The 25466-nt window shown below is 56.0% G+C and overlaps 1 protein-coding gene across 4 annotated transcripts; it reads right to left on the reverse strand.

Annotated features, from left to right (window-relative positions):
* Positions 1–1137: 1137 nt before the first annotated feature.
* HRH2 (histamine receptor H2) lies at positions 1138–23822 on the reverse strand. 4 transcript variants are annotated; one of them, XM_030573756.1, is made up of 4 exons: positions 23761–23783; positions 22304–22380; positions 12999–14655; positions 1138–1345 (listed from the first exon to the last, which is right to left on the reverse strand). In XM_030573756.1, the coding sequence occupies exons 3-4, from the start codon at positions 14102–14104 to the stop codon at positions 1162–1164; spliced, it is 1290 nt and encodes a 429-aa protein (XP_030429616.1). In that variant the 5' UTR covers positions 14105–14655; positions 22304–22380; positions 23761–23783; the 3' UTR covers positions 1138–1161. The 4 variants fall into 4 exon arrangements, 3 of the variants coding, with proteins under 3 accessions (XP_030429616.1, XP_030429615.1, XP_030429617.1); XR_004001727.1 differs by lacking the exon at positions 22304–22380 and adding an exon at positions 4764–4942 and having other exon boundaries at positions 1264–1345; positions 23761–23822; XM_030573755.1 differs by lacking the exon at positions 22304–22380 and having other exon boundaries at positions 23761–23822.
* Positions 23823–25466: the final 1644 nt, after the last annotated feature.

A 25466-nucleotide genomic window follows, 5' to 3' on the forward strand; every position in this document is an offset into this window, starting at 1 on the left:
CAAGTGTCCGGCTCCTCCCTCTCTTCCGCACCATTTATCTGGCTCACAACATCTCACTGAATTGACCCTACACGGTCCCCGGCCCTGAGCTCACAGGCTGACCTAGCCATGTCTAGCCGGGAGAGGTGGGGCGGGTGGGGAGAAGGAGAGGCAGTGAACAAGCAGCGTCGTTCTGGGGAGAGGCTTGTTTCCCCAGATGTAAATAATTTAATTTGTCCCCACCCATATATATATGTACAGGAGTGCGTGCATACATACACCCACGTGCACACCCACAGCCATGCCCACACAGGAGTGCATGCATACATACACCCACATGCACACCCACAGCCATGCCCACACAGGGGTGTGTACATACATACACCCATGTGCACACCCACAGCCATGCCCACATGGGTGTGTACACACATACACTCATATGCACACCCATAGCTGTGCCCACATGGGTGTGTACACACATACACCCACGTGCACACCCATAGCTGTGCCCACATGGGTGTGTACACACATACACCCACGTGCACACCCACAACCACATGGGCGTGTATATACATATACCCACATGCACACCCACAGCCATGCCCACACAGGGGTGTGTACATACATACAACCACCTGCACACCCACAGCCGTGCCCACACAGAAGTGCATACACACACACACTCACATGCACACCCACAACCACATGGTCGTGTACACACACACACCCACGTGCACACCCACAGCCTTGCCCACACAGGGGTGCGTACATACATACACCCACCTGCACACCCACAGCCATGCCCACACAGGAGTGCGTACACACATACACCCATGCACACCCCCACAGCCGTGCCCACACAGGGGTGCGTACACACGCACACCCCCACAGCCCTTCCCACATAGGGGTGCGCGTACACACACACACACACACACAGAGCCGTGCCCATACAGGGGTGTGTACACACATACACCCACAGCCGTGCCCACACAGGGTTGTGCCCACACAGAAGGGTGGATTATGTTACAGATCCATGTCCCTGGGTTTGCAAACACCCCCCAAAGTGCTCCGCCTGTGGAGAGCGAGATGCTGGACGTGGTGCTCGGCTGGGTCTCTGGGTTCTGAGCAAGGCTTGCCCGGTATTGATGGCGTTCAGCACTCGCCTGGGCCACGTGTCTTGGTTCAGGAGAAGACACAGGTAATGACCCTAGGGGGTGCTGGGGGCTTCACCCTCTTCTGCAGCTCTGTTGCCGGCTCCTCACACGCTGGGATCCACATGCCCCTCTTGGGAAGGAACTTGGCCAGCCAGAGGCCTCTCCAGCAGGACAGGATGGTGGAGGATGATGAGCCAGATGGGGTGGGACTCCTGGGGAAGGAACAAGGGTGGATCTCACTAGATCTGCTGGACACATGCTACGGGCAGTGTTTAGTTTTACCTCCTACCTCCCCCAACTGCCCCCATTCCCAGAGCCCCTTTCCTGGGCCCAAACTGAAGGGGAGCTTGCAGGGGAAAGGGCAGCGAGTGCCGGAAAAGCCAAGGGCAAGTTCTGAGCCCAGCCTGTTATAGCAAATGGCAGCTTCACCCTCCCATCCAAAGCCACGGCCAGCCGCAGGGACCAGGGTTTATGCTCCCCTTATGAGACTCCCTGACCATTCCCACTGTCCTGCCTTTGCAGCAGCAGAGGGGGCCCAGGCTGAAAACCCTGTCAGTAGCACAGTTCAGGGAGGGAAGAGCGATGCCCTTGCATTTCAACCCCCCCGAGAAGGTGTGGGAGTGACCCGGTACCATCACCTGGCCACTGCACCAGCAATTACGGATTCACTGAACTTTGCTTCTTTTTCTGTCTGTGACGCAGATCCTGGGCCTCCATCGTTCTAAATGAGCCCGGACTTTCCAGCCCTGCGCATCCCGTGCACAGGGTGTGGAGTGCAGAGGCCGTATCTGAACGCCGACGTTTGCCCTGGGTTGGCTAGTAATGGGACGTCACCGGGTGCTGTTTCTGCTCCCTGACTGGGCAACTGAGATTTCCAAACAACCCCCTGTGAACACCTGGCTGGAATCAAATACGCAGCCTGGAAGCTCCTCACAGCTGAGCGCGCCAGCTGCATTTCACAGGGGTTCCTGCTAGTCAAGCTCCAGCCTGGCTGTGCCCAAGGCAGGTTCCAGATTGGCGTGAGCACCCACTGGCACTTCCCTTCACTGCCCGCGCAGCTCCAAGAGGAAATCTGTGGTCAAGTGAGCAGCTCAGATCTATCTGTTCCCTCTCAGGTCAGTGTGATGCGGTCATGTAGGGGCCAGGTCTCCGGAGGGAGGGCTGGTAGTCTGGCCCCACCCCCAGAAGTCAGACCTGGTACAACAGGCACTCGCTACACGGAGGGGGAAAGTAGAAACCAGCCGACTTTCAGCTGCTTTCCACGTACTTCAGGGAGAGGTCTCCTGGAAATTTAGTCTAGAATGTGTCAAGAGTAGATCGGAATGTGCACTTACAGGGTGGGAGGGGAAAGCTCAGGGAGACCCAGCCTCATGAGCATATTACACCCTGCGGTTCCCCCCAGGGCCCAGGACTGTACAAACACCTCCCTGGCAGCATTTGGCCTGGGGCTTTGTCATGGAGAGGATTCCACACGGTGGAACCACTGGGTTGCTTTGCCTCCGCCTTTTCCAGCTGTGTGCCACATTGCACCGAGCAGCTCAGCACGGGTAGTATCGCCTAGTGGTAAGAACCAGGGATGGGAACTCATCCTAGCTCTGCCATTGATTCAGGGTATGGCCTTGAGAAAAGTCACATAACCGCTCTGTGCCTCAGTTTCCACCCTGTAAAATGGTGATAATTTATGATCTTCTCAGCGTCATCCTCCCACAAAAGGCCTTAGAGAGGTGCCAAATACCATCCTCCCCCTTTGCAGCCTGTGCTTTGCACTATAGCATAGACTGGGGGGAGAGACAGCGGATTTGTTCCACCCACTCAGGTCATGATCAATAGTCTCCTTCTCCCATGCTGGACACTTTGGGGAATGCCTCCTGCAGCTACTGCCAATGTCCTCTACCATGCATCTGCCAGGCTCTGGGTGAAAGACTGCATCGGGAAGGGAGAGAGAGAGAATGGAAGGCTGGGAAGGAGGAAGCCAGCAATGAAAGATGGACAGAAAATTGCTGGACATTTATTTTGGGTAAGATTCAGCAAAGCCCACAGGCAGAAGCTGCAGAGCTGGAATCGGCTTCCTGCCAGAGACGTCTCCTGCATTCCTGAGCTTTGAGCTGCTTGCTGGGCTCTGGGTGACTCCCTCGATCCTGTTGCTCCCAGAGCACTCAAGGCTGTCCTCCCTCTCCAGGGCTGAGGTGCTGAGCGGAGCCCAGAAGAGCTTTCGAGCAGTCAGCAGAAGGCCCCACTCCTGCCAGAGGTGGGAATCGGCTGGAGGGGCTGAGCAGAGACCTCAGGAACTACCCAGCTGGCCTCAGGGCGCGTGTGGCCTTGCCAAGCTAAAGCTACACTCAGCTAACCGTCCCTGCACATCCAGCAGCGGTTCCGTGATTCCCCAGGTGCCCTGCTGACTGGTGGGCCTGGTGCCAAAGCCCGACGAGCCTTGGGCGCTCCACTTTCCGAGCCTGCCCGGCTCGCGAGCGCAGGGAGGGAGTCCATCCCCCGGCACAGTGTGACCACGTCCAAGGTTACAAGGGCCCGGTGTGGAGCCAGCAGAACAAGTGTATCTGGCTCTCAGCAGACAGGGGACCCTGATGTTTGCCCTGTGACACAGTCAATAAAGCAGAGGCTGCATTATCAGCAGGTGGTATGTGTGGGCCAGCGGCAGAGGTGACCGTGACCTTCGCTGCCTAAGCCCTGCCTAGCTTTTCCAATGGAGGGTAAATAAAGCCTCCTGCTGCAAATGTCTAGCTTTTCATGCGTGACTCAGACCCGCTTTCCGTGGAGTTTAGTGGCATCACCACATACAGAACCGCAGGGGCCAGCTGTAAAACCCTCCCCCTGCGGCAGCGGAGCACGGGAGAAGGGCTAACAGTGGTGTACGGCAGCAGCAAGCCCGCTGCGCTGGCGCTGTTCCTACTGCAACTGCGCCAGAGCTTTTGGTATCATTCTGCAGCTGAAATGGGTTTGGAGTAAGGCAATCATTCCAAGTGCTCCAGCAATGTGATTTCCTAATGCAGCCACCTCTGGGGTAGATGGTGCCAGTTCACATTGTCGGTTCCCATGGGGGTTAGCCCAGGAAATGAGGCAGAATAGCCTGGTGCAGGTCAGCTGGAAAGTCAGTGGAAAGTAATCAACCAGCTGGAAATTGCTGAAGACTCTTCCAGCCCAGGCGGGAGTTACAGGTTTGTCAGTGGCTGAGAGGGGCAGCTGCACTCTGGTGTCGTTTGCAAATAGATCCGCTCTAGGTCTGTTACCGTGAGATAGAAGGACGTGAAACTCATTCATCTGGTCTGTCAATCAGTTCCACCTAGTGTTGATCCACACTAGCCCGTCCACCAAGACGTGCCAGGAACGGAACTCCAGGAGGAAGGGACCTGTGCTCTCCTCCCCTTTCACATGCAGAGGCCGAGCCCACCGGCCCCAGACTCAACACAGCTTAGCGCCTCTCTCTTTAGTGGGATTTCCTCTCTTGCTCTCTTACGCCTGGGGCTGAGCCTGGCTCGACTAGCCCTGGCACTCAGAGCAGTGGGGTCTGTTGGGGCGGTGGGGGGAAGGTAGGAAATGCAACCAAAAGCATGTGGGGGAGAGTGTTTGCCCATCCCAAGATCTCCCACTGCACATCGCTGTCCAGGTACTCACCCAGTGGCCCCATCTCTGCCTTTAGGCTTCCCCCAGTGGCAAATCTAACTGTGACCTTCTAACGTTTGTCCTCGTTGGCTTTTGGAGGAGGACAGCCAGGAATCAAAGGCTGAGAGTGCGTGTCCCAGAGCGGAGCCTACTGCAGCGGGCTGGCCAAGACTCAGGGGAAAACTCCAGAGCTGGAGAGGATTAAATTAAAGACAAAAAAATAATCACTCAGTGCCGCTCAGTGTTCTGCTGCGGCTCCGGGCTGCTGCCTGTTACTCTCATACGTCTCTGCTGCACCAGACCCGGCAGTGCCCCCGGCACTCTGGTTTGCATCACTTGGCACCGAGAGAGAGTGAAGCAGGCTGGAGAGGAACCAGGATGACAGTGACTGCTGGGCCCCATTTGTGGCCAGTAATGTGATTATTTCCCCAGGGAAGGAGCATTTCTCTTCCCACGTCTCACAGATCACCACATCTTCCGGAGTGCCCCCAGCATGCTGGCCTGGCCTGGCCTGGCCTGCCGCAGGGGTCTGACTGTGTGCTGGCAGGTGTGGGAGGGTGGCATTTGCTACCTAGACTCTCTCTCATTCAAACCTTTTATATATTTTTAACCTCGCTAATATCCCTGGGGATGTCCCATGAGTGACAGACATGTCCATTCCTTGTCTGAGGCTGCTAAGTTTTCACCTCGCTGGATTCTAGTGGCAGTGAGTTCCAAGTGAATTTTGAGCTGTGCAAACAGAGCAGTGTTTCCTCTGGCCAGTTTTAAACGAGCTCCCTTTCCTTTCCCCAGGGTTTGGAGAGAGGGCGAGGGGAAAGCCCCTCCTCATCCTATTCATCATTTCCCCCTTTTAGTAAACGCCTCTCTAGTCAGTCCCAATCTTTTCCATCTCTTCTGGAAATCTCCCCAGGGATTCTAAGGATTTGTGTCACCCCCTTTTCTCTTTGTTTGCAGATGGAGTGGCCAGGTTTGAACTCCCTGTCCCCGGTGGTGGCATCCCATTGAACGACATCATTGTCTGAGAACATTTGCAGTATTTGCTGATCCAGTCTCTGTCTCTGCCCTGCCGAAGGGTAATGGGCTAGATTTCCAGCAATGCCCGGCTCGCACTCGGGCACTTCACTGAACACATCAGATTGCACTAAGAACTCAGCCCAGCAGCTCCGATCAGCTGAGCTCCTTTGAAAACCTGGCCTCTTACTTCGGTGCCAGACTGGGAGGTGTGGGGGGCTGACTCCTTGGGAAAAGGTGTCTCTCCTATTTAGGGAGGTTCTGAGTTTAACAGAGTATCACAGATGTTGGTCTCTCTCCTGCTAATGCTCGGCTGTGACAAAGAACCCAGCAGACTGCAGGGGAGTGCGCTATGCACAGGGCAAAATGAAACCATCTAGTTTGGACCAATCCTGTTCTCTGTATTTCAGCTTTCAGATAAATAGGATGATTAGCTCCCCAGTCCGGTCCCAGTTAGAACAGACCAGCTGCAGCTCTAAGATCAGGGGAAAGTGGCCCCTTTGCTAACACCGCACTTTGCTCTCTGCTGCACCCAAGCGAAGAACATAACAGCAGCCACACTGGGTCAGACCAAAGGTGCATCTAGCCCAGTAGCCTGTCTTCCGACAATGGCCAATACCAGGTGCCCCAGAGGGAATGAACAGAACAGGGAATCATCAAGTGATCCATCCCCTGCCGCCCATTCCCAGCTTCTGGCAAACAGAGGCTCGGGACACTATCCCTGCCCATCCTGGCTAATAGCCATTGATGGACCCTATCCTCCATGAATTTATCTAGTTCTTGAATTTATCTATGCCACTGAAGTCAGCAGAGTTGCATCTATTTAGACCAGTGGTCTCCAAACTGTGGGATGCGCCTTCCGAGGAGGGTGTAGCGGGGCCCAGGCCAGCCCCTATGGGAGTGGGGAGGGAGCACCACCCAACCCTGCTCTGCCCCCAGTTCTGGTCTGGTTCCTGTCCTGCCCCCATCCCCGGCTGCAGCTCCAGCTCCCAACCTTGGCTCCCGGCTCCCACCACAGCTCCCAAACACTCTCCTGACCACAAGTCCCATGTGGTGCGGACGGTTTCCATTATGGGTAAGGGAGGGGCATGGCAGAAGAAGTTTGGGGACCACTGTTTAGACCTTGGTGACCATTCAGAGTGACCCTGGGGTTGCAGCTGCTGGGGCTTTGGCGTTCAGTCTCCAGCGGAGGCTATGCTTTCTAGACCAAGACGTTGCCAGCTAGCTTTTGACCGTCCATGCAATACAGAAGGAGTGGGGAGGGTGCCTGCAGGGGGTGCTGGTCCCTGCTCTGCACCTATCACCTAGGCAGCCCACAGCGACGGGGAGACATTTGCAGCGTCAAGCTCTGCTAGAGCATCTTCTCCCCAGTGCAGGGGGCGCGGCTGTCTGTCTCCATGGAATTCCCTCCCTTGGAAAGGAAGCGTCTCCCAGGTCTAGGATGGAAGGACCCACATACCCTTTGAATGGGGCACCAGGGCAGCTACCAACTGGCCCTCTCTGCAGCCTCCTGCTAGGAGACCACGGCTCCTTGGGGCTTCCGTGCTCAGCAGTCAGTACTCGTGGCATTTGGTGCAATTTGCCAGCCTACTGCTGGGTTTTCCTTTGATCCTTGGTTCTCCCACTTAGCCCCCCAGGCCTGCTAGAGATGGGACCCCATTGAGGAAGGGGCCACACCCTGCTGCGACAGACTGTGCCAGGAAGCTGGGGAGATCCCTGTCATGGCCCCGCGAGGGCTGCCTCTAGCCTGTGGGCCCTGCCGCCTTAGCATGCACCAAACCCAGTGCCTCAATGGTGTCCGGCCTCGCGGTGTCGCTGCGGGTGGGTGGGGGATGCGAGATGGAGCCCCTGATCTTAGCACTCCCTGGCGAGAGACGGGGGGTCCTGCAGTGCTGTGTCGAGCGCACCCCTCTGGCCAGTTCACAAGCGGCTGCACTGGGGCTCCGGAGGCTCCAGCCCTGCTCCTGAGCTCATCCCCTTCCACACTGGGGTACCACCATGGATGGGGCCTGCTGCTCCTGCTACAGGTGGGGAGAACTAGCCCCTCCCTGTCCATTCCTCCCTCTGCCAGAGAGCCAGGCAGCTGGGGGCAGGCTTTGCCAGGAAGGGGCAGTGAAGAAGGCCCCTGGATGGGTGAGTGGGGCTCCCGGGAACCCCTCCTGGGGTAGGGGAAAAGAGAAAACCCAGCATGACTAGGGATCTCCAGTGCAGCGAGCTGCAGGGTGACTCTGGGCTCAGCTCCTCCCCTTGTGGTTTCATACCGATCGCACTATTTCACTCCCCTGGCAGCAGATTGTTTCCGGTCGATGGTGCATTTCAAATGAGCTCTGTGCTCTCCCTGGGATGGCAGATGGACCGAGTGCTGCTCTGTCAGTTTCAAGCACTTTTCCTCTCTCTCCTGAGGCCCTCGGATAATGCAGAGATGGACTCGAGAAGACGCAGGCCAGAATATGGTACATCGGGGAGAGTCTGTAAGGGGGCTGGATGAGGACCTAGGGGCCCTAGGCTCAGTTTCTGTCTCTGCCAAAGACTCTCCTGGTGAATCACTGACTCTCCCTGTGCCTCACTTTCCCATCTGTAAAATGGGGATAATGATACTTGGTCAAACTCTTCAGGGCAGGGCCTGTCTCTCACTTGATGTCTGCCCGGAACCTGGCACCTTGGCACCTTGATCTCCCTGGGGCCTCTCAAGATGTTCTGGTCATACACAAAATAACAATAATTAACAACTCTACCGCACCATGACCCGGCTGGAGCCGAGCTCACCCCCAGCCCTTGCAGTGCGATGCAGGAAGCCTGGGCCTGCTCCGTCTCACTGAGATTTACCCAGGCGCTGAGCTCAGGTCTCAGAGCCAGTCAGGCTATTGCTACGCCCTTCACAGCAGCTCCCTTTGCACATAAACCAGCACTATCCATTCCCCGGCTCTCCGGCTGCTCCAGTTAGCAGGAACCGACCTGCTCCCAGCCGGCAGGGCTTCTCCTAGCCTAGTACCATGTCCTGAGAAGTGCGCCCTTGCCAATCTCACGCCATGGGGAAAGCGGAGTTCCCTTGGGTTTCTTCATCCCTGCCCTCCCCTTTTGGCTGGAAAATAGGGATTACTGGCATCCCAGCTCCTTTCTTTTAGCAATCCCTTTGCTGCGCTTCTGCCTGAACCGGGGCTAGCTCCCATCACGCTCAGGCCAAATGCTAGCTAGGGGAATGCACGTGTAATTGAAATGAGTGCGCACTCACGCGCTCTGTGTAAACAGGCGCAAGCCTGTGTGTTAAACCTGGTACCTTCATTTCCGCAAGAAAATGAGGCCAGAATTTTCCAGTCCTGATCCCTTTTCAGATCTGTTTGTCGCCATCCTGCCCTGACAGCTTCCTGGCAGCCAAGCCTCCCAGCTACCGGAGCAGGAGTGAAAACTCCTCCCGATCCTGCTCCACGAGAATTCAACAACGGAAAAGCTTCGAATCCTATTTCCCTTCTGTGACGAACTGGGAATGTTCTTAAGGTTGCTCTGAATACTGTGCTGGTGCCTCAGTGTCCCCTATGCAGTTCTTAACATCTAGGTGGTGAAATAAGGGTGTGTGATTGCTGCAGAGCAAAGGGCCAGTGCACCTAAATGCCTGACACTCTGTCTCCTGGCAACTGATGGCCTGGGCCCCTCCTCTGCAAAGGTGCCAATTGAAGGTGTTGGAGACAAAGGGATCAGGTGACCTCCTGGCCCGGGAAAGGGGCTGAGCAGAGAGGAGGGGCTGGAGGGGTTGTTAGCCTGGAGCTGGCTGAGGGCAGACGTGGGGGTCTGGCTCACTGCCCCCCAGAATGGACCCGGCTGAGGGGTCCGGTTCGCTGTATCTACAAGCTCTGTTTTAGACCCCGTTCTTGTCATCGAATAAACCTCTGCTTTACTGGCTGGCTGAGAGTCACGTCTGACTGCAAAGTGGGGGTGCAGGACCCTGTGGGGCAGGCTCGCTGTGGGAAGCGCACGGAGGGGCAGAGGATGCTGAATGCTCCAAGGAGAGACCCAGGAGGTGAAGCTGTGTGAGCTTCTTGCCCTGAACAAGTCTGCTCCAAGGGAGAGGAGGCTCCCCAAAGTCCTGCCTGGCTTTGTGGGGAGCAGTTCCAGAGCATCGCCCGGGGACTCCGTGACACCTTCGTGATGAGGTCAACTTGGTCTCCTGGAATTAAGGGTCGAGAGATGCTGACTAGCTCTCCCTCTTCCACCCTTCTCGCTCGCTGTCAATACTTTAGTGCACAATGCAGAGCCACGAATGCAGAGGGACCCAGACAGACCTGCCTCCATGGCCCGAGCAGGGCCACTAGGCCAGACAGAGGGTGGCTGGGATCCGGTATCTGTGAAGGAGACAGGCAGGAGTAGGGGAAATGGGAGTTGGCTGCTCCCACTGCTTTCAAAAGGCCATGGAAATGAGTGAGCCTTGACCTTTCTCCTCCAGCTCCTCCTCGGAGACGACTTCCCAATAGCCAGTTGTGGGTGGAAGAGGACCTCCCTTCTCCCTGGCTGCTAGGTCAAGGGCTCTCCGCCCTGCCTTCCCTCTCCTGTTCTCAGCACCGCAGAGGGCTCTGCCCAAACGGTACCAAGAAGAAGCACCGATCAAAGTTACAATTAACGAGCAAATTAAAATCAGGAAGCTATTAGAAATAAACAGAGTGCTCCTTGAGGGTCCTCTCTCAGCTCTCTTTGGGCATGCCTGGGGGAAGAACCGGCCCTCACCAGAACCAGCCCTGTAAAGAGGGTCAGGCTGCAGAACTTGGAGACCCAGTGCAGATCCCTCCTCCGGATGTCTAAAGGTTGAGCTCGCTGCAGCCTCTCTCTCGAGCCTCGTCAAGAGCCTGAATCAGCTGGGACCAGAGGCGAGCACAGACTCACTAGGCTGAGCCTGGCGGTGGGAAGGGAATGTCCTACAATCACAGCACATGCAGGAGGCCCCGGAGCTCTCCACAACGAGGAGCTGATGCTTGGACCAGCTATTCCTCCAGGGTCTCTTTGCCAGCCTATCACGCTGGGTCCAGCCTTTTGTACCTTCAATGGGGGTTTGGGGGCATGTGTGGGGCACTTTGGGATGCGGGTGAGCAGCACCATTCCCGGCAGGGCACCGGCGTGATACTCTGCAGCCACGGGGTAGGAAACCTGCTTCTCCACCACTGGCATCAGCCAGGATAAAGCCAAGAATCGGCCCTTTGTTGGTGCTCCCAGGGAAGGCGGTGGGGAGAGAGTACACGCTATCTGCTGGGTGGAACGTTTCTGAGCCACTTCTCGGGGTCAGCTGAAAGGCCTGCAAGGAGCAGGAATCACTGACAGCGAGGAAGGAAAACAAGCTGCATTCTTTCCTTTTTCTCTCTTTCACGGGAGTGGGAGGATCGGCGATCCCTCCAACCTTAGACTCTCCTCCCCGGGCTCTGGGGAGCAGGGGAGCTGGCAGGGCCTGGCTCAGAGCTCACAGCTGTGGCTCCATCCAGCATGTTGGTGAAGCCTCGCAAGGTAATCTGCCCTAGCCTCTCCTGGGTACAGCAACCGCACGACTTTCCAGGCCCTGCGGCCCCGGCCCCTCCCTCCCACTGCTTGTCCGGCTCAGCATGGAATGGAAGTGATGGTGGTCAGCGTGTGAGACTGGGCTCTGAGTCAGAGATGCTGAGGAATGGCCTAATTTGCATGCATATTTGCATATTAACCACAAGAAAAGGCAGTGCACCCCACCTTAAGTTTAGCTTGTATCTGACTCTCAGAAACATGAGCAGAAATTGCTTGCTGGTTGAATTCGCCAGCAATAGAAACCTGCCCGTGGAGCACTGGAGTTTAGCAGCTACAGCCAGATGGGCTTGCGGCTACAGCAGCTCACAGGAAACAGCCCCTGTCTACACTGATGCAGTACAGCTGCTGTAGCATTTGAAGGTAGCCAGACCCGAACACGCAGAGGATAATACCCCTCCCCCCGCCCCACGAGGCTCATTCCAAATGTCGGCAAAGCGCCGTGTGACCCTCCAGCAGACGGCACGGTAATGTGCAAATGGTCTTTTTACTGGTGAGCACCTTAGCTGGCAGGTGCTATGGTTGCCTCTCGTATTATTAGCATCGGCTGCTGGGGAACATTGGAACATGGTGTCATTGGAAGGCTGAGGGATCTCCTGGCCCTGCTTGCAGGCAGGGGGCTCTGAGAAAGGCACGGGGTCTGGGTGGCCCGATTCCAGCAGCAGACAGCCGGGGTGGAAAGACGCAGCGTAAAGCAAGGTGGGGGGAGTTGTGCTTCTGTTTCAGGGAGCAGCCTGTTTCCTCACGCTCTGTTTTGGGGTTTGCAGTTGCAGTGTCACATTGCAACCTCTCTGCGAGGCTATTCTATGTCTGAGCTCACCTCTTTGTACATATGCTGTGAACATGCCAGCTTCAGCCCTGCCCTACAGGGTAGGGACTCGGATGGCCGTGCTCTGGGTTCCCAGTGGTGCGGCTCAGGAGAACGCATGGGGCTCCCTGTGCTGTAGAAAAACCCAATTCGCTCCCAACCCCTGTCCCAGAATTGAAGGAGGTGCTGCAGGATGTCCCTGCCCCGGAGAGACACTCTCCCTCGGTCCCGTTGCACTGCTCGAGGGACCAATGTTCGTGCTCTAACGGCAGCGGTAGATGTTGCTGCCACTCCTGCTTTAAGATGCAGAGCATGACGAGCTGCAATGTACCAGTGGCAACAGACAAAAGGGCTGCAAGGGAACACGCAGCCAGATGTCCTCCCCACTGGAGCTAAACATGGCTCTCGAGCTAATCCGGGCTAGTTCCTATTAGCCCCCATCCTCCCCGTCTTCTCCAGCCTATTGTCCAACTTCACAGGCTTAGGGAAGGGGCAGAGGGACTGAAGGGGTCCTTTCACATTTGTTCTTGTAACAAACTGGCTATTACTACTGCCCTCTGGTGGATGGAATCGGAACTGCCCAGCTGTGTGTCCATGGCCCTATACTGCATACTACAAAGGGACTATTCTCTTGTCACTCACGTGCTAGCAGAGCAAGAGGAAGTGAGTTCTATCCCTTCTGTTACCTGGCCCATATTGTGCAAGACCAAGGTAGCCAGAGATATTACAATAGCATCCAAGTTCACTGGGTGCGTGTCCTGTGCCTTGGGCAGAATCAAGCCTAAGCCCAGAACTAATTTGGACATAAAGCCGAAGCCATGTGATGTCCCTGTCCCTGCTCTCCTCTGCCCCATCCTGGACCTCCCCACCAAACCAACACAAGGGAGCAGCATTACCTTTCTGTGGCTTCTCGAGTGAGTGAGTTCTCCTTCCCATTCCGCACCTGCATCCTCAGAGGCTTTTCTTCCTGCATGCACCGTGCTTGCTTGCGGGCTCTCGCCCTGGCGTGGGGCAGATGTGTAGGGGTGAGGGGAGTGCTCCTGGAGAGGGGCCCCACCCTTCGACAGTGGAACAGGCGCTGGTAGGCTGTCCGGAAGTCCCTGTTCAGAGCAGCATACAGGATGGGGTTCAGGGCTGAGTTGGCATAGCCCAGCCATAAAACTATGGACTGGGACATGTCATCCACCTTGTCCCCCTTCATCCCTCGGTAAGTGAATACTGTGAAATAAGGGAACCAGCAGATGATGAAAGCCCCCAGCACAGCTGCTAGTGTCACTGTGGCCTTGTGCTCTTTCACAGTGAGCAGCGCAGGGCTGGCGGCCTTGCAGCAGGTGGCATGGCTGATCCTCTTGGCCTGCTCCCTGGCTATTCGGAAAATGCGGTAGTACATGATGCACATAACAACCAAGGGAAGGTAGAAGGTGAGCAAGGCATCCACCAGCCCATACTCGGCATTGACCGCCAGCTTGCACACCAAGCTATTGTTCACGCCTGTGTTCTGCACGTCGGTGCCATTGGTGTTCCAGCCCAGGTGGATAGGTAGGAAGGAGACCATCAGCGAGACCACCCATATGACGAACATGGCCACGGCCACCCGCAGAGGGGTGACCAGCTGGGTGTAGCGGAGCGGGGCTGTGATGGCGTAGTACCGGTCTATGCTGATCATGAAGAGGTTGAGGATGGAGGCCGTGCACAGCATGACGTCCAGGCTGGTGTAGATGTTGCACAAGGTGGGGCCGAAGTGCCACTCGCGCGTGAGCTCGTAGATGGCGGAGAAGGGCAGCACCAGGAGGCCCAGCAGCAGATCGGTGATGGCCAAGGAGACGATGAAGCAGTTTGTCAGGCTGCGGAGCTTGCGGTTGAAGGAGACAGCCAGGCAGACAACCACATTGCCGCAGATGGTGACCACAATGAGTACGGTGAGCACCATCCCAACGAGCATCATTTGTGGTTTGCAGCCCATGCCTTTCGGAGCAGCTGTGCCGTTCTGACATGGACTCATGGCAAGGAGACGCGGGCAATCAGTCCTCTCTCGTCTGGGCCCCCATGACGGGCCAATTCTGTCTGAGCTCTGCAGCTGCTTGGAGAGAGGGTCCTGCAGGAGCCCACAATGAATGTCCCCAGCGCCCTGCTCAAACCAGCCTTGCACTTGGGCATAGAGATTTGTGTTCACTTGTTTGCGCTTTGGCTCCGTAAAGGTGCCAGGAACCAGTCGAGGACTCTGCGCCCAGAGCTAGGAGAGGACGTGGGCTCTACGCAGAAATAACGCCCATAGATCACTCCCACGTATGGGCACTAGCTGGCGATCAATACATTAGCCTAGAGGTGCCTCTCTGGCAGCCATCTTTCAGTCTCAATCTCTCCTTCTTCCTTGCTCTTCTCCTCCTCTCTGAGAAATTAAGAGGGACTGTGTCGTGTAGGGTCTCAACAATGCCTGGCTCCGTCCACATGATCAGGCTGGGGAAGGCAGAGAGGGAGATTCTGCTACATCATTCCTTCCGATTGGTCCCTGCCTCAGGCCCGGAGCTGCAGCCACTGCTCACCGCTCAGACTCTGGAAGGAAAGGGCAAGGATCAGGCCTGCAGCCAGTGCGACAGGGACGCGGCCGAGGGACTGCTGCAGAAAGCAGCAATGGCTACTTGGGGGTTCCAGCCACCCCAGGAACATCACTGACTGAGCCAAGCGAGGCCCCTGCAGCCAATTCCATGGGATTGCTCTGCTCGCCTGTCCCTCTCAGGGACTCGGATCAATGCGGTGTTTCCCAGTCCCCTTGAGAAGGGAGGAACGGACCAGAAACCAAACCCACACCTCCCGCCACCAGCACTCACCTATGCTGCTGTCAGCTGCCATGATCTGAAGTCAATGGAGCTGCCCTGGTATCAAATCAGTGTAAGACAGGGGAGACTCAGGCCCTGTAGCTGGACCCCAGACTCCAGATCTTGCTCTCCGCCCTACAGAGCACTAAATGGCAGGTGTCCAGGCCGGCAGCAGAACGGACCTTTGGGCCAGGGGAAGGCTGGGCTTCGCTCTCGCTTTGCTCTGAGCAAGGAAGTTCATCCTTAAGAACCCAGGATGTTGCCCCTGGCTGGTTCTTTGAACCATCACCACCCAGTAGCTTCTCTGTACTCCCCCAAGCCATGAGCTGGCACCTAGAGCGCCTGGCCCAGCATCTCTCTTTAACGGAAAACAATTCTCTCTCTGATCTGCATGGCGTATTTCTGGGAAGGAGACAGGCACATCAGCGCCTGTGCTCCCAAGGACCCGTCTCAGAAAAGGAAACTGGAACCTATCTGTGCATTCTTCGGCCACTGCTTATTCTTGCAGCTGTTTCCCTCTCCAGTACTGCTCCCGAGCGGGCTCTTCTGCAAAGCCTTTCAGCAGCGACTCCTACAGATGCCCGGGCACCCTCCTCCAATACACACACATCCTCCCACGGCCCTGCATGTGCCCCTCCACTAGTCTGTCCGGATCGGAACAATAACGTCCCTTGGGGGAGGCGCCTCCATTCTTTATTGGCACTATTCCCTGTGCCTTGCCAGCACACCCTGCAGACCAGTAACAATCCGCTTCCCTTTTTAACAAGTGAAATGACTCTGCCCTTCCCCGGCAGGCTCAGTCAGTATGAATAAGAAGTGTGAACTTAAAATACAAATTGGATTTCCTGTGAACCTAATTAACCCTGTCAAGTAACTCTTCCCCTGAGACTCACCCTGAGCGAATGGACTTGTGCAGCGCAAGGTGGCTCCTGGCAGTAGGGATAGTCTGCACATCAGGGGTTTGTTACCTGCAGTGGGGGTAGCCAAGTGCTTGTTTTCGGTTGTGCGTGTGACTGTATTGCATGGAAAAGCTGCACCATGCTGGCAAGGGTCAGGGAAGCTCGGAAAACTCCTCGTGTTCAGGGACCATAAGTGAAGCTGCAAAAATCATGAGGTTGGCTTAAAAATGCTAAATCTGGGGGTTCTTTTTGTTTGCTTCCTGCCTTTAGGGGTCACATTTTCAAGCTTTCCTCCAAGAACACTAGGGCAAGAAATGTCCTTAGTTAAAAATGAAAGCTGAAATTCTCCCTTCAGCCCATGACTCCAGCAGCTGGGGCTTTAAGAGAAACACCAGGTATTGGAAGAGTTGGCCACACTGCCTCTGACAGTGCTCCCCAACCTCGGCTTGCAGCACCCACTAGCTGGATCATGAGCTCTCTTGAGCAAAGACTAACCATCCGCATTCACCTCCCCCCAAATACGACCGGATAGCGTAGTGACAGCTATACAGGCGTGAATCAGGCTATTGAAATCAGTGAAGTTACAAGAGTGTATCACCTGTGACGACAAGAGCAGAACCAAGCCCCACAGTTTATGATCATGTTAATGCCACGGTAGCAGCTCATCATTAGAGACGACTGTAACTTCTTTTAATGAGAGTCATGTGGTTTTGTGATATGTCCAGTGAAGTCCTGCCAGTGAAATGAGTTAAGTCTCTTTCAAACAGTTTCTGAAACTCTTTTATGATTAAAAAGCGAACAAGAGAATTACACTCGGAAAGCCAATTTCTACTGGCGTGTGGCTATTTTATAAATAACTCAAGAGTCCTGTCTGAGCTCAGAAATACCATTACCACGAAAAGGAAGCAATGTCTTCCCCGTGCTGTCTCGTGCAGTGAAATGGAAAACCACTTTGCTCTGACTGAACTGCCCCTGGGGGAAGCTGGTAGTACAGGTCTGTGCTTGTGTCCTTCACCGGGAGGGCAGAAATAGATAGGGTAAAGATAACACTAACAAACTCCAACTACACAAAAGAGTGCTTGGCAGCCAATCATCATGGGATTTGTCTCCAAAGCACTTTGAAACTTGAGCTAATGGACCTTTGCAATCCCGACTGGCAGGCAAGCAGCATTATTTCTCCTCTCTGGGAAGGGGAAACTGAGGCACAGGGGCAGGCAGCAGCTCCCATTTGTCCAAGGTCACAGAGGAAGTCAGAATTAGGATCAGAACTCAGGACTTCCCAGTTTCCAGCCCTAGGATTCACCTATTTCCCTCCCTCCCACTGTTTGTATCACTGAGTATTTAAGAGAGTGGCTCTCAACCTTTCCTGTACTCCTTTCACGTGGCTGATCTGTCTTGCGTATACTCAAATTTCACCTCACTTAAAAACTACTTGCTTACAGAAACAGACATACAAATACAAAAGTGACACAGAACACTAGTACTAAAAACGTGCTGACTTTCTCATTTTACCATATAAAAATAAAATAAATCCACTGGAATATAAATATTGTACTTACATGTCAGTGTGCACAGAGCAGTATAAACAAGTCATCGTATGAAATTTTAGTTTGTTTTGCTAGTGCTTTTTATGTAGCCTGTTGGAAAACTAGACACATCTCTAGATGAGTTGATGTACCACCGGAAGACATCTGCATACCCCCAAGGGTCTGTGTACCCCTTTTTGAGATCCGCTGATTTAAGAGAAAGCGAACGTGTGATTTCGCACGTTGAGCAGTGACCTCCTTTCCTCAAGGCTTTTCAGACGGATTGAGTTTGAAGAGGACAATACATCCTCCTTCCTTCTCTCCCCAGATGTGTGTGTTCCACATGGCAATGATCAGGGGCCTGCAGAGACTTCCACCTGCGGACAGATTGAGAGGCCTAGGCCTGGGTAACTCCACTGAGGCGGATAAAGTTACCTAGTGGGAAGAGGCTCTCTGCAATCCAGGCACCTGCAGAGAGCACAAAGACCTGGCACCAGAACCCCCAGCTACCAGAGAAGCCTTGGAAGTTACTGCAGAGATGAAGCAAGAACAGTATCTAAAAGGGTGTCATCAAGAGGAGGGAGAAAACTTGTTCACCTTAGCCTCCACTGATAGAACAAGAAGCAATGGGCTTCAACTGCAGCAAGAGAGATTTAGGTTGGAAATTAGGAAAAAGTTCCTAACTGTCAGGGTAGTTAAACACTGGAATAGATTGCCTAGGGAAGTTGTGGAATCTCCATCTGTGGAGATATTTAAGAGTAGGTTAGATAAACGTCTATTAGGGATGGTCTAGACAGTATCTGGTCCTGCCATGAGGGCAGGGGACTGGACTCGATGACCTCTCGAGGTCCCTTCCAGTCCTAGAGTCTATGAGTAACTCCAGGTGTTTAAATGCACCAGATCAGGGAGATGATGGAGGTAAATTTTCATGCTCCAATTCACTCTCTGTACCAGGAAAAAACAAAACAGATCCGATTAAAGGGTAAGATTCATCAAGAGATGCTTTATAGCATTGGCAGTAGGCCAAAATACTAGAGCCAAGCACAGGGCGGGGTTTGAGAGCTAAGATGAGTAAATCATTCACAGATTTCCTGGTGCTGCATGATAGAAAAATGGAGATCAAAGCAACGAGCTCTGGGCTAGGGTGTACACAGGGTGAGCGTGCTGCACCGGCCGCCCAGCTCGGAGAGGTCCCTGATCCCCGTCTCCCCAGGGGAACTATCTGGCTGTGGGGAAGATGTGGAAGGGAAGAGTCTGTAGACGTTCGAGAACATGATGAATGGGCCTGCGTGGCACACGAGTGGGAGCTCATTGCACCGAGCGAACCTAGGGGTAGAGATTAGTCCTTTCATCCCAGGGACGCACCAGGGGCATGGCAGCAACACCCTCAACCCTTGGGCTGGGGGAAGCGCATCGCTGATCATTTTTTGGCAGCTGTACTGGTGAGTGAACAATGTTCATCATCGCAGCTTATGCAGGACCTGCCACTCCCAAGAGTGTTATGGATGTTGATACACAGCTATACATGGTGATCACTTCACCGGCCACTGAAAAGCAACCTACTCTGGGTTGGAACGCTGCAGCTTTTTAACAGCGCCTAGCAACAGCATCCAGGAAGTTTAAGGCAGGAAGCAAAGAACAATTAATAACAATCTACTTGCTGATTGGTGGGAGGAGGAGGGCGACCTTCTCCCACAGAAAGGTATTTCCAAGGAAAAGGATGGTTTTCCCTGCTACCAACAACAAATTGGCAGTGGCAGGATAAGTCAAATTCAGTGTAATGCACTGAAATAGCATGTGCATGTGTCACAAGGCGTTATCCACTAGAGGATAACACCTGACTACTGCTAGCAGAATTACTCCTTCAGCTCAAGCAGGAGAGGGTGGTGCTGAAGGGACCCTGCCCCATCATTACATCAGTGCCCCGAAGACAACTGACAAGGACCAGTTAGACTCTGAATATCCAAGAGGCCTGTAATTCGTTCAGCAAAGTGGGGAATCCAGCCCAGGCTTGGGGAGGCTAGATTAGGTTGGCACGGTGTAACCTCCTCCTTCCCAGACCAACACTTCAGCTCCACCCGCCCTAAAGCTGCAACTCCATGGATGTGTGGGCCGCTGACCTGGCTGTTAGCAACTTTGAAGGGGTTCATCTCTGGTGCTTTGCTAGTTAGTTCAGGATTAAAGCCCAGAAGGCGAGGCTCCGTGCTTTGTTCATTACATTCCTGCATCAGACTGGGAGCAGAATGCAGTTCACAATGCAGCCAGGAAGGAGCTGGGTCTCTTTCACCTAGGGGAAGCCAGTGTCTCTCTCCGCTATATGAGAGCCTTAAAGGGCCAATGTGCCAGCTAAGCATGCAAAGTTCAGGGCTCTTGCTGCTCGCAGTAGGGATGGGTAGAAAGCACCTCTGCCAGGCACACTGCTGGGGGCCTCCGATGGGCACAACGTGTGCAGCAGTGCAGGGGCAGCTGGGCTGCTCTGTGGAAAGGCACTGGACTCACTGCCAACCCCCTGGATTGCAACCAGCCCTGGCACAGAGGCGCCAGAGGAAGGGAAGGCTCCATCCACACTGTGCCATGAGCCCAGGCAGGCCTGCAGCGGGTACCCTAATCTCTTCCGCAGGGCAATTTCCTGAGAACGGGCTACCTGGCAGAACAATGGGGAGTGTCTCTGCTCTGGGTGGGCTCCCGGTTGTTTCCCATCCCAGTTACACTGGGAAACACAGAGCTGAAGACAAGAAAAGGGAGACCCTGGAATTCAGCTGGTGTCCCAGGAAAGCGGTGGGGTCTGGGCTGAGTTTGGGCCAAGGATAGTTTCATGAACCTACTGATCTCCTGGCTCAAAGCTGAGAAGCCGAGCTGCCAGCACCCGGCTATCATCTCCTCAATTCAAAGGGCCCAGCAAAGACCAGGCAGCTCGAGCCGTCCTCCAGGGACATGGGTGTTTGCAGGCTGCAGCTGCTTGGAGCTGTGAACCCCAGAGAGGACAGCCAGCACAGCAGAGGCAGCCTCTACCCCTCCCTGCTGTGTGATCACCCTGTAGCTGTTCCCCAGGACTCTCCCTCTGATCCAGGACAAGCCACTGAACACTTCCCGCCCTGTGCACACAGGGTGGCTTTATGGAGGATGGGGGTCAAGGAGAAAAGAATGTGGCTGAGGCTGCCAAATGTGAATTGCTTACAACACACGCACAGCCACTAAGTCAGGTATTATTTGTGTAAGCGGGGGATGGTCCCGCTACTGTGGGGAACTTTCCTGGCTTATACGCTACCATCTGAGTCCTCGCTCCAACTCCCTTTACCCCAAGCCCTGCCTGACTTTGAGGGCTCCGCTTCCTCATAACCCCAACAAGGCTGGGCCCAGTATTCCTGGGGGGCTCGACCCCCAACCTTGTTGTGGTCACTGACGGCAGGGGTGAGGGTGTCCCCACTCCGGGGGGCTCTCTGCACTGGGCACCTCCCTGACCCACTGATCATTCCATACAGTTCTAAGCAAATACAATTTATTAAACAGCCACCAATTAAAAAAAATAAGGAAAAAATGGGAAAGTGAAAGGAAAACGGGTCACTCCGCTCTGTGGCATGGGGATGGCACAGCCAGCGTCTTGGAACGTCAGGGCAGTTCAGTCTGTTCTTCACACGTCCCAGGCCCCTGCCCAGGCCCTGGCTGTGCTGCAGGGATGCTGCAGGTCAGACACTTGCTCTGAGGATGGCCACACGCCCTCAGGCTCTAGGTGGCAGGATCCCTCTTCCCAGTGTCGCCCCCATCCTGTCAGAGTTATGATCCCCCTCCAAGTCCGGCCTGCAGAGCCTCTTGGCTGGGGGCGTCTCCCTGCGCTGGGCCCACTGCCCAGGGTCCCCCTCGCTCTCCCCAGCTGCTCACTGCACCCGGCTCCAGACTGCTCCAGCCCCAGCCCCACTCTGCCTCAGCCCCAGCCCCACACTGCCTCAGCACGGATGCTGCTGCTGCTCTGCCTCCAGCGCCCTGGGCTGCTCCTCTGGCCCCTCTGGCTCTGGTTGCTGCAGCTCTGCTCCCAGGGCAGGTCTGCTCCATCGGCTGCTTCTGTGACTCTGCTCCCAGCACTGACCTGCTTGTCTGGCCGGCACAGCCCTGCTCCCCAGCTCAGCCCCACTCTGTCTGACCCAGGCAATTCCAGCTCACAGGCAGGAGGGCCCCCCCTGACCCCCTGATTATCCTGCCCGCCCTGTCAATCAGGCTGACCTGGAGCGTTGGGCCCTCCCCATTGTTCCTGGGGACTCTCAGGCTCCTGATTTCCCCTCGACCCCTCCCCTTTCTTTTGGTGCTGGGAGCTAGCAAACTCCCCCCCCCCGGGTGTTAGTAAGGGGACAATGGTCCTCTTACATTTGCATGGTTTGGAGATGGAGAGGGAGCCTTGGTTTCCGAGGGCAGCGGGCTTCCTTAGGGAAAACTTTTCAGGGCAGCAGGGGTTTGGCAAATACTCCAGCTCATTCAGTCACGCCATGGCTGATCGTTGCCGGATCAGGAATGGTGAATTGCCCAGGGGGATCAAACTTCACGCATGATGTGTAGCCCTGTCCTGGGAGGATGGTTTGTCCCTGGGGCAGAGACCTGTGGGGTCGGTCTTTGGTTTTGCACTTTGTCCGTTGCACGTTTTTAAGCCCGGGTCATTAACTGTGGGCACAACGGAGGGTCCTGGTGATACTCCCCCCCGGAGCTCTGTAACTCCCTTTCTAATAGACCGGCTCTGCTTAGCCAGAAATGACTGGGCTGGCGGCAGGAAGCTGGGGGTGAGGTTCCCTGGCCCGTGCTCTGTGGGAGTTCAGACTGGGTAATCACAATGGTCCCTTTGGGCCTTAAAGACTGAACTGACCCCAGAGTGATGACTTTCTGTGGGTCTAACAGGAACCCTTTGACAGTGCTGCTTCCAGCTTCACGACCAAGCCCTTTGTCCTTCTCAAATCTGAACAAGACTTAAACTTACCAACACCAAGGGAGCTGAGAGATGATGTCAGCAAACCCAAAATCTCACGCGGCTGGGGTGGAAACCGCTATCTCCAGCTGCTGATCAATGGCACAGGGTCACCTCCATTCTGAGCCCTGCTTCAAACATTCTCAACTGCCCCAAACCGGGACCTTTTGGCAGAAATTCCCCAGAGGGGCTTTGTCAGGGGACAGCCCCCCTCCCTTCCCCTGCTGGCCCGTGTCTCCCCATCACTCCTCAGTGCAACTTTCCTGCACCCACCCATGGGACACTGTGCAGCCCCGAGCCCCCCCCCCCAGCCCAGCTCCCTGCTCACTCCCCTCCATGTTCCTTCCGCAGGGCCACTCACCCATCTGTGCTCTCTGCGCAGTTACTGCCTAGTGAGCGGGGGAAATGAAGGTGGGGCAAGTGAGGATGAGCAGGGAGCTGTGGGGGATGATCTGGGACACACTGGAATCTCCCCCTCCCACCCCGAGCACCTGCACAGCTGCAATACACCCCCTCACGTGTCTCCCCCCCCCAGCAAGCTCTGTGCCCCAAAGGCAGGGCCACACCCACAGCCCCCAGAGGCATTGCAGGGAGCCAGGGCTAGTGCAGGGCAGGGTGCTCAGACAATCACAACACGGCAAAGAAAAGCAGAAACAGAACTGCCCCGTTCCTATGTGTGTTCTCTGGGGAGCAGAAGCCCTGGTGGCTTGGAGCTGCTCCCCGCCCCCAGGGACCCCTGGCAGTGGCCGGGGCAGGTCAGCAGAACCGGTGGGCACGACGCTTCGGTCACCTAAAGGTTGCTGTGGGCATCCTGGCCGTGGCATAATGCTCTAGGGGAGGAGGCTCCCAGCTGGGGGGAGGGGCTCAGGGGGGGCTAGGGGACCCCAAAGACCTGGGCTGAAAACACGGCCAAGCGCCGGCTCCAGCCGACTGTTCCGAGGGCGCCTGTGCCCGGGGCAGTATCGGGTTGTGTGGAAAATGCTGCTGTGACCGTGGGGGGGGGGACTCGGGGTGTAGCGGGGGAGGGGGCATTAATCTCACTTCATGGGCAAATAGCCCAGCCCAGCCCAGCCCTAACCTAGAATCAGGACTGATGCCACCGCCCCCCCCATGGCCACCCCCAGGGACAGTTCGGGGAGCCTGGCTGCATGGAGGGGCGTGGGCGGGGGGCCAGGGCCACTGTCCCGCCTGCCCTGCCGCGGGGTCCGGTCTCCGGGACGTCAGAGCGGCGGTGCCCGGGGTGCAGAGCGCCAGGCTCTGCTGGGCTGATCCTCCAGGCGAGGGGACAGAGCAAGTGCGGGGTCCCCGACTGCGGGGTGCGGACTCCGGCCCCTCCCCCTCCGCCCCAGCCGGGGGCTTTGGCCGGCCCCTGCCCGCTGGGGCCCCGATCCTGCGGGGATGGGCTCGGGGGGTGAACAGGACCGAGCCCAGCCCCCGCTGCAGCGCACATCGCCCCGCGGACACCCTACCTGGCTGCCCGCGGAGCCGGGGCGCTGCTGGCCGGCGCGGGGCTCGGAGCTCGCCGGGCTCGCTGCTCCGCGGCGGGTTTGAACTAAGCGCAGGGAGCCGGGCGCCTTCCCCGCCCACGTGACGGGGGAGAGGGGCCGGCCGGAGCCTCCGCCAGTGAGAGCAGCGCCCTTCGCCGGCCGATCTCCAAGCGCTGGGCAGGCGGGTCCCTCTCGGGGCAGGAGGTCTGGGTCCGCTAGGGCCAAAGTACAGAGCTCCCGGGACCCCTGGCGCACCTCGGCCCGGCTGAGCTGCGGCTCTGGGCCAGGTCTCAGCGGGTCACCTATCCTCCGGGCCAGCTGAGGGAGAGGGATAATAGCCTACTACTGCTGAGAGCTGAAGCAATTCCTCCTGGGGTGCACGCGGGAGAGGGCGGGGCTCTGGGGCTGAATCAGAGGGGAGGCAGTGTGGGGGAGAAAGGTGTGTGATGTGCCAGTTAAGTGTTAGAGTGATTAGTGCGTGATCCTCAAGTGCAGCCCCTTTGCCTGCCTTTTCACCAGGCCTGGCAGCTTGACTTGGGTTTCCTGGAGAAACAGACTATTAATCCCGATGCAGAAGTGTCACCTGGAAAGCCTCCCATGCTGGGGGTTAGCATACTGAAATAAAGCCCATTGTAGCAGCCGGAGGGCGCTAAGACATGCTGGTGCCTGACCTGCGTATATAGAAAACAGGAATAGACTGGCCAGAGTCTTTATACAGGTGGCATCACAAAGTCTGACCTGTGAAGTGGAAGACCCCATGGGACACCCATAGAATGGTGCCACTTCTCAGCTCCTCTGTCCCTGTGCTCAGCCCAGGAACCAGAGGGGTGTGTGGCTTTAAGCTATGTGCTCCCCTGGTCACTGAGTAGGCAAGTGCCTGCCTGGCCCTCAGCATGTTAGAGAGGCCTCAGGGCTGCTCTAACTCTTGCTTGGGCTGCAGTGGACCCCCCTCGGTGAACAGCTGCAGCATAGAGCACTCTAACCACACATCCTGCCCACCCTGGTATGCCCCCTCTGACGACGGCCAGGCGGAGGGCTGGGCAGAGCACCATTTGGCCAGTTCTAGGCCTGGTTTAAGGCCCCTGGGACCCATCTCTGCCACATCCACTCGTAGGATTTTGCATGCAGGCAGCTGGTGAGCAGAGAGAGCGACCTTGGGCTGGGCAGGAGCTGTGAATTAGAACTGTCGAAGGGCAGAATCTCGATTCCATGGGAGATGTCGACATTGCAAAATGTCCTTTCATCTCAGATTGAAATAGGCAGTGACATATTTGACATTTCCCACAAAATTTCATTTAAACATTTAAGGGGAGCTGGGCCAAGCCTCACCTGTGACAGATCAGCTACCTCCCAGCAGGGACTGATCAGCTAGGGAGCAGGGGACCAGAAAAGCCAGCATGTGGCCCTGTTGGAGGAAGAGCTGCCGGAAGGGAGAGGTTGTGGCAGGAAGCCCCTGGGTAAAAGGATGAGCTACAGGAAGCAGGCTGTACTCAGGGTGACTCACAAAGAAGTGGCCTGTAAAGTGGAAACGTAGGAAACCGATAGGCCCTTGCAGAAGACCTTGTGCGAGGAGGAAGGGATGACTGATGTACTGTACTAGCTCTGTGGGGAAGAAATAAAGCTGACACCCTGAGAAAAGGGCTTGAGCCGGACTCTGGGTGCAGTGCCCTTCTCTCCTGGGCCGAAGG

Source organism: Gopherus evgoodei, chromosome 8 (genome assembly GCF_007399415.2).
Source record: "Gopherus evgoodei ecotype Sinaloan lineage chromosome 8, rGopEvg1_v1.p, whole genome shotgun sequence".
Taxonomy (NCBI): domain Eukaryota; kingdom Metazoa; phylum Chordata; order Testudines; family Testudinidae; genus Gopherus; species Gopherus evgoodei.